Genomic DNA, 9,267 nt, shown 5'->3' with positions numbered 1-9,267 from the left:
ACAGCATGAATGCATCACCTTTTGCTCTACAAATATGGTTTATGCATGAACAAATGCATGAATTTCTTTGGAAGTGTAATGGTTTTTATAGGGGGATTTTATATTTTACTCACAGGGGATCGTAACTATGGTGTCGTGTGACCTACAGCATTAAAGATATCACTAAAATAAAAACATAAACCACTCCATGTATCATTCATTCAGGGGGAAATACCACTGTCATAATGGACAGTTGTAAATGTTTATTTGTTATGATATATATCACTTATGATCAAAAACTAGAAGCCAAACATCAAGCGAGTGAAACAACAAGACATAGCAGCCAGTTAATATTACAGCAAGAAGCCCAGCTCGGCATCTGTCTTTCAGCTTTTTATTTACACGAAGCTCTCTGCAACGTCTAAAAGTCAGTCCCAGATTAGCACAAAAGATATCTGGTGTCCGGCAGCTTCTTGCTTGGTCACTGTCTCCTTTTCTCTTCCTTAGCTTCTTCCGTCAACAACACCAGTCTGACATTATGGCCTCGTAACATTGCATGCTTGCCCGGCTCCTGTTCTGGCACGACACCAGCTCCACTCCCTGTTTTCAGTGCATGGCCAAATGCTGGTCATGCATGCCGGGGCCTGAAAAACTCCACTATTAGGTGGCCTGTGGTACAAACACTAACACTCCCACAGTGCTCACAGTCTGGGAAGTTAACAGCAGCTACAGTTTGCAGTTCACAGTTTAGTTTACAACAGTTTTGTTTAATGTCCATCAGGAAACTCTGTCAATAACCAAGAGGTGATGCTGGAGGACAAAGCAGAGAAAACTTCACGTGGGTAAAAGTAACATAGTGTAAGAAAGATTTAAATTCTGATTTTTAGGATTTAAAAGTTACACAGTGTTGCTTTAAAATGGACGTCAGGCTTGTAAATATATTCACTGATTTGTTTATTATGACTGCTTATCCTTATCAGGGTCAGAGCTGATCCCAGCTAAGGATTTAAATATAATTAATAATTCATCTTAATGCATTAATTTGGCACTACAACAATACACAAACCTGGTCGATTCACCAGCACGTCTGACACAGTTTCAAAACATGATCATTGTTGCAGGCCTCTTGCTCTACATCGTTCTCCTTTTGTGGGTTTACTGTGGAGGCTGAACGTTAATGATACAAAATACCAAGCATGAGGTGATTTAACTGTGTATTTAGCAGTAACCAACTCTCCTTTATTTCTTCTCACAGTGTTATAGCCTCATTAAAGGGGGGGCTGTTATTATTATAATTGGTCCATGGTCATGCATCTAATGGCATGCAGAGGGGGTGTGGGTTCCTCTCTCTGCAGCACCGCCTCTGTGTGGCTGCTGGCATCCTCTTGAGCGGATGTGTGTGAGTGTTATTTACATTGTGGAGTCGGGGGGTGGCTGCTCACACGTGCCGCTGCCTGTCGTCTTTGTCCTTCTTCACACAGCTTCACTGGCTGCCATGGGCACTGCCTACAGGGAGAGGAGCTGACTGCCGCCTTTGCCATTTTTTCCTCACATTGCATCCCTCCTTTTGCAGGAGTCTTTTCACCAGCATATAGTCATTGCATCGCGGGAGGAGTCTCAACCTATTTGTGCACGTCTTCGATCAGATTCCCGTAGGCGACGTCTGCCCACCTGGAAGATGCTGGCATGATGATGATGGATCTTTTGAGCGTTTTCATTTGTGCTCCGCTTGGACTGGTTTCTTCTGGATGATGCGCAGAGGGCTTCTCGGTGTCTTTATGTTTCACCCTGATTTGGAAACCTCCCATCCCAGCAGGAGATCCATGCCCTGGTTTTTGCACCGTTGTCATCATGTCCCCAGCATCGGCGGCAACGGCCAGTGAGAGCAGCACCACCACCGTCCCCGAGGAGGAGCCGGACAGCCCGCGGGAGGAGGTGAGGACACGTTGTTTGCACAATTTGAGGCATTAATGAGTCTCATCATCTCACTGGAATCCCGATAATCTCAATATAATTAGCAGAGTTTGAAGAAGAGGGATTAATTGGGGGGCCAATGTGCACATGGGGATTAAAGTGTTATTGCATTATTAGTTTTTTGGATAAAATATGAACCTGTGCGTTCAAGCGCGCACCCGAGAGCGTGAACGTGCACGGATATACTCCTGTTTGTCTCCCCTCCAGACATTTCCAAAAATGAGGTCCGGGGACCTCTTGTGGGTCCTGGAAATGGTCCAAATAGGTCCCCAGGAAAAAAATGAAACTCATTGTCATTGTTCTCCTCAGAGTAACAGATCCATGTGGGTTTGTTGGCCCGACTTTAAAAGACAAAGAGATCCTCTGCTCCAACTCTCTGCGAGGACTGACATGAAATGTTATAATATCTGTAGTTTTTGACAACACGGAAACAGACAGATGCACCATAAAAACAATTTCCCTGCAGGAAACAGGGATTCAATTCAAATTTATTACTTGTTATCAGAAGGACTCTTCTCTCCAGTCACTGTGACTTCCCCTTACAAACACACATGTTGGATAAGTTACATATCCATTACACAAGAGGGTTTTTATATAACCTGGCTGGTCTTATTATGTCAAGAGAAAGCGTGTGACACTTAAGTTAAAAGGCACCATGGCGGTCGTGGGAATGAATTGTGAAGCTTCTCGAGTCTTGACGGAAACATTTGCTTTTTTAAAAAACATTGATTACATTTCACAGCGTGATATTTTATGGATTTTATCCTCACAACATCTTTCATCTCATTCTAAGGCCCTCAAATTTTTTGTGGCACCAACCTGTGCCAGAAATGGAAAAATATGAATATAAACATGCAGGCTGGTTTGGTGACTATCCTAAAAATAATATTGTTTTCTATTCTCTGCATGTTTAGTTTTACATTTTGTAGCCTGGATACATAACAAATTGTTTGTGTTCCTATGCGAAGGGAGAGTACGACACTACACACACAACATAGCTGCAACCAAATGTCAAATATAATAATAGAGCCTCCGGCTGACTGAAGCTCTGAGGCTTTTCACAGCATTTTTACACCACCTTTTACACCATAATTATGTTAAATATAAATATGTATTGACATACGAGAAAAAACTCAATTTCTAGTGCAATTCCTGCATAAAATCCACAGTGGGGATCAAAAAAACATGTATGTTTGATTTGCTATTCAAACACGCCAGAGGAATTTTCTTTGTATGTGGTGAGTCACTTCCTTCCTCTTTGGATAGCCATAGGTCTAATGAATAACTCAGTTATAAGCTCATCTAGGGGTTTTTAATTGTTGGTACATCTGTTTGGATAAAATCACTGTTAAAACTCTGGGTGGTGTTTTAAAGTTTCCATTAGTCCAGCTCATCTCGTCATCGCTGGTATCATTTTTTAAGTCAAGTGTACACTTGACCTCCCGACACATCCATAAATGCAAATTTCTATATATGAATATACATGTTTTTAATTTACATTATCTGTGACAATGTAAATTAGAGGGATGTTTCCATCTACATCGACTGTTCATCATTGCTCCTGCTGCTTCAACAGAAGCTGTAAACTGTACCATGAGCCACAAAGTATGTCATGTCGTATTGATTATAATTACAGCTACGCCGAGCGTGTTCAGGATGCTTAGTGAGTTAACAGTCCTCCTGCAGTAGGTTCATCTCAATGGGGAATTTCAATGTTAATCCCTCTTCACACCGCAGGGTGTAACCTTGAGTTGAGGTGAGGGACTTGGGGACCATGAGACCAAGGTAGGGGGGGGGGTAATTATGGAGAAAGAACATTTATTATTTATGTTCGTCTGTCACTTGAAGAGCACAGAGCTGACATATTGAATTCAATACATCAATGTTGCCGCATCAGTGATGCCGGTTGTTTGACTGTTGTGGTCATGCAGGGGCTGACCTCAGTAAGAGATGGAGAGCCTTTTGTTTTTGTGAATCAGTACTGTTACAGTGTTTTATGTCTCTACACTCTAGGTTCTACCCTGGTGCACTTTCTGTTATGCAAATTTTTAATGGATTTTGTTATAATTCATTCTTCCATGGGGCTTTTTAAATCTCTGCCAGGTTTTTGTGCGGCAGCGCTCCCAAAAGGCGTGACTAGCTCTCGATGCAGGCACTGGAGGGTTGCTGCGCCCAGCGGTGATAAAGGATGGCAACAGATTTATGATGCCAGAGTCAAATGACTGCTTTTTTTCTGGCTGGCTTGACATTAAATATGACAGAATATTTCTGTTTGTTTCTGTTCTCAGATATTATCTTTCTATAAACACATGCACCGTGGCCACGTGCACACGCAGACACCGGTCAAACAGAAGCTCGCAGTGCTCTTTAGTTGCAGATTTAACATCGTGCTTTTGCATTAATCAGATATTTTTATTGATTTAACATCGTGCTTTTGCATTAATCAGATATTTTTATTGAATTTCATCATAAGAGGGGGGAGAGTCTTATGATTTTAACAAGCACAGACCAAGACATGAAAAATTGGCTCACAGCTCATGCATAAACTATACAAAAGCACTTTCGACGCAGAACATTTCCCTAAATATTTTATATGCACGAGCCATTACTTTTGAACTGTTTCTAACTTTATACCCAGCATATATTTAAGTCAATGCTCATCGATTAAATTAGAATTCTATGTTGTAGTGAGTAATTACAGGTGATATAACCCCTTAAGTTGTTGTTTTAGAAAGTACATCAACAGTATTCGTTGAATAAGAATATATTTACCGTGTTGTTCTGTCGACTTATTGCAGTTTTCTCTTCTTCTTTGTAGCAGCGCCCCCAGAAACAGTCCCTGACTAAATCTCTGTGTCAGGAAACTCACTGGAAATGCCTGCTGCTGTCCTTGCTGATGTACAGCTGCGTCGGGGTGATGGCCTGGTGCCAGGTGACCAAGGTCACTCGCCTCTCCTTCGACACCGCTTACAAGGGAAAATCTATGATGTACCATGACAGTCCCTGCTCCAATGGCTACATCTACATCCCTTTGGCCTTCCTGGTCATGCTCTATGTGGTCTACCTGGTGGAGTGTTGGCACTGCTACACCAGGAATGAGCTGCAGTACAAGGTGGATCTGGACAGTGTGGCGGAGCGCGTCCAGCGAATGCAGCAGGCCATGCCTTGCATCTGGTGGAAGGCCATTAGCTACCATTATGTCAGGAGGACGCGACAGGTGACGCGCTACCGCAACGGGGATGCCTACACCACTACGCAGGTCTACCACGAGCGGGTTAACACTCACGTGGCTGAGGCGGAGTTTGACTATGGGAACTGTGGGGCTAAGGACATCTCGAAGAGCCTGCTGGGTCTGGAGGACTTCCCCATCACCAGGCTGAGGTTCACCAAGTGCTTTAGCTTTGCCAATGTGGAGTCAGAGAACTCCTACCTGACCCAACGGGCCAGGTTCTTCACAGAGAACGAGGGTCTGGATGACTACATGGAGGCCCGTGAAGGGATGCACCTGAAGAATGTAGACTTTAGGGAGTATATGATTGCCTTGTCTGACCCTAATCACCTTCCCTGGTACGCATCCAACTCCACTTTCTGGGCGGCAGCTGCTTTCACCCTCTCCTGGCCTTTGAGGGTGCTGGCAGAGTACCGCACTGCTTGTGTACACTACCACGTAGAGAAGCTGTTTGGCTTTGACTACGTGCCAGCAACACCATCTGAGGAGCGGCCGCATTGCCGACACATCCCACGAGTCAACACAATCGACAGCACGGAGCTGGAGTGGCATATCCGCTCCAACCAGCAGCTGGTGCCCAGCTACTCGGAGGCGGTTCTCATGGACCTGGCCCAGCTCTCAGGGAGCTGCAACAGCTACTCAATATCTGGAGGTTACGGTAGCTATAGGCAGAACTGTGAGCGTTGCCACCGTGCCATCAGCAGCTCCTCCATCTTCTCTCGCAGCGCCCTCAGCATCTGCAACATCGGGAGCCCCCTTATCCCCTTCAGCGCCAGCCGCTTCTCGTTGGGTCGGTTGTACGGCTCCAGGCGGAGCTGCCTGTGGAGGAGCAGCGGGAGCCTGAATGAGCGGTCATGCCCCACAGAGAGCACCCAATGTCTGTCAGACCAGCAGACCAGTGAGGAGAACCCTCCAGCCTACCAGGACGCTCTGTACTTCCCAGTCCTCATTGTGCATCGCAACGAAGGCTGCCTCAACCACGACCACCGCTCCCTGCACAGGAATGGCTCCTGTGTGGAGACTTCTCTATGACCCAACAAGGAATATACTGACACAGGAACCTCTTTACACAAGGGTTGGCTTAACTTTTGCTTCTTCGTTTTACTTACAAGTTACCACAAATAACAATTTGCTCAAGTTTGTAGCCTCAAACAAAGAGCAAACAAAGCATATCTGAGAAAGTCCTCACAGTACAGTCGATAAGTCAGGTAAAAAGACAGACTTGATGCCATTGATTGATGTGACTGGTGTTTAAAATATAACGCCGCTTTAAAAGGACCAAACTGCCAAAATGTCAACGTATTGTCCTGCAGCGTCCAAAAGGACGAGTAACCAAGGGGATACCAAAAGGGGAGTCCACACCCTACTGTAAATGCCATATTTATAGATCTTAGTCACAGACGATTTACAATCACATGAGTAACACTTTCTATAGTTTGAAGCTTAACATAGGCTTTGACTCACTGGTAGTATAAAATCGCCACGTCTTGAAATCATGACGCCTGAATGAGGAATGAGGAAATATAGAGATAATTATAGACGCACACGTCATGTGAGTCATGTGAGTCGTGAGCAATGAGGGGAATCCAGAATTAACTAAACTGACGACTAAAGACTAAATAAAGTCCTAGAATATAAAATATAAACATCTGCATGTGAAGCTTTTTTGATACCGGGTGATTTAAATCTCTTCATGCGATAGGAGTACATTTCCATAGTATGGACATAAATATCTGATGCAGATGCTTAAATATCAAGTTAGCTGGAATCAGCTTGGTTGCAATGACATTATACTTCCTGGCTCGCTAAATATAGCAACACGGTCGATGAATAATTTAGCACAGGTGGGTAAAAGGACACAAGAACTTCCGACTGAATCAACAACACGTCTTCAAAATGTCTCTCAATCACTGTAAACTGTACATTTTGTATAACGGCCGACTACATACTGATAGATTTAGCTCGTTTAAAATCTCAAAGATCCTTTTGATTTCATATTTGGCAATATTTGTATCGAGCCTACCTCTTTATTTAAGTGCCTAGCGATCAACTGTTAAGCATAAGCTATGATGAACTAAAGTCATCTCATCTCTTCCCATTAAAACAAGTCAGATTCACACTCAGAAGAGCACATGGTGTACGATACAGCATACAAACGTGTTCTGTTGCCTGATCTCATCGTTAGATTTTAGGAATCAGGCCCTCGTAATGTAACACAGCTCTCGTATAGCTGACTGATGATGCTGCTGTTTGATGCATATCAGAGAGACAGCCAGAGAGTTGGCCATCAAAGATGCCAGAAATAGGCAGAGGCCTGGATTTACTACTGATAGTGTCAGATTTAATAATATGACAGGATTAATCTCTCCGATGACTGCATGCTGTGTCTCGTGGATTTTATTTTTACAGCCAAGCCGTGCACGAAAATAAAGGTTTATTTGAAAATCAGGCAGAACTTTTGGACAAATATATATTATGGAGGAATTAGCTTCCAAATTTAAACACGTTTTAACACAACTCATTACTCAAGGGTGCTTTATTTCTTCTTTAGGAATGGTCTTCATTTTAAGGGATGACAATGACAAAGCACATTCAAGAGTTATTTATGTACAAACCAGCCTTCATCTCATGAGACCTGCAACCAAAGTTAAACTTAAACAGATCCTTTCCCACCATTAAGACCATTAAAAATGTCTAAGAATAGGAAATATCAGAATTATTCCTGTGGTTGGACATTTTGTGTTCCTTCTGAATACAACCTTCATTATTAATCGTGACCAATCAGCCATACTCATTACATTCCATGTGTGGTGTTAAGTTTCGGATCTTTATAGCAATACGAGACAATACAGTGATTCAATCAGATCTCTCATTTCATTCAACTACAACGCGTTCTCACGGGTCATCTATGCAAGCCCCCCTTTAGAACTCAGGATAGTATTCAGGGCAAAGATTCTGCTTTGCAACAACATCCCAAAACCTGGTTATCCAAACTTGGAAAGGCTGCAGCAAAAATCATAATGCGTAATAACCGGACTGTTTTTTTTTAAACGAGGGGTTTCCAAACACAAGATGTTGAACTGAACTGACATAACATTACTAATGCCCCCCGTTATAGATAACAAAGAGAAAGGTACAGATAGAAATCTGTTCGTTTGCCCCAGCTATTCGTAAATTAAGTCCACTTTCAAACCAGTGATTCACTAAATCGGGTTGCACTATTAAAATTTAAGAAATGTAATTTTAATGTCGAAATTGTTTTAACTTGTGTGAGTTAACCTTTATTTAATCTTTTAGTTACTGACTAAAATATAGCACAGAGCTGACATATTGAATACATCAATGTTGTTGCATCAGTGATGCCGGTTGTTTGACTGTTGTGGTCATGCAGGGGCTGACCTCTGTAAGAGATGGAGAGCCTTTTCTTTTTGTGAATCAGTACTGTTACAGTGCAATAACAAGTGTTTTATGTCTCTACACTCTAGGTTCTACCCTGGTGCACTTTCTGTTATGCAAATTTTTAATGGATTTTGTTATAATTCATTCTTCCATGGGGCTTTTTAAATCTCTGCCAGGTTTTTGTGTGACCAGCTCTCGATGCAGGCACCGGAGGGTTGCTGCACCCAGCGGTGATAAAGGATGGCAACAGCTTTATGATGCCAGAGTCAAACGACTGCTTTTTTTCTGGCTGGCCTGACATTAAATATGACAGAATATTTCTGTTTGTTTCTGTTCTCAGATATTATCTTTCTATAAACACATGCACCGTGGCCACGTGCACACGCAGACACCAGTCAAACAGAAGCTCGCAGTGCTCTTTAGTTTCATATTTAACATCGTGCTTTAGATCTTTTCAATGTCTAAATTGTTTTACATCGGTACTATAACTCATGTGAGTTAACCATTATTTAATCTTTTAGTTATTGATTTTCACAAAAAAACATTTTTTTTTACATATTATTAATAAGCGAGTCAGGTCAAAATATGTTGACAATATTAATATCTACACTTAGTAAACACTTACATTTTAACTTACAAACAGCTGGGGAGACTCTGCGTCTTGGTTTTGATAACAACTTGTGTTA

General features: G+C 42.5%; 1 protein-coding gene across 1 annotated transcript; it reads left to right on the top strand.

Moving 5' to 3' along the window:
- The first annotated feature begins 370 nt into the window (after positions 1 to 370).
- Positions 371 to 8,228, top strand: tmem151ba (transmembrane protein 151Ba). Its single transcript, XM_010738429.3, has 2 exons — positions 371 to 1,914; positions 4,772 to 8,228. Exons 1-2 carry the CDS (start codon positions 1,831 to 1,833, stop codon positions 6,212 to 6,214), a joined length of 1,527 nt encoding a protein of 508 aa, XP_010736731.1. The 5' UTR covers positions 371 to 1,830; the 3' UTR covers positions 6,215 to 8,228.
- The last annotated feature ends 1,039 nt before the right edge of the window (positions 8,229 to 9,267 follow it).

Source organism: Larimichthys crocea, chromosome XI (assembly GCF_000972845.2).
Source record: "Larimichthys crocea isolate SSNF chromosome XI, L_crocea_2.0, whole genome shotgun sequence".
Classification (NCBI taxonomy): domain Eukaryota; kingdom Metazoa; phylum Chordata; class Actinopteri; family Sciaenidae; genus Larimichthys; species Larimichthys crocea.
The sequence above is the reverse complement of the archived record's forward strand: the minus strand, read 5'-3'. Positions and strand labels throughout refer to the sequence as shown.

Coding starts and splice junctions, on each gene's coding strand:
- tmem151ba (XM_010738429.3), top strand. CDS start 1,831: ATGTCCCCAGCATCGGCGGCAACGGCCAGTGAGAGCAGCACCACCACC. Junction 1,915..4,771: donor CGGACAGCCCGCGGGAGGAG/GTGAGGACACGT, acceptor TCTTCTTTGTAG/CAGCGCCCCCAGAAACAGTC.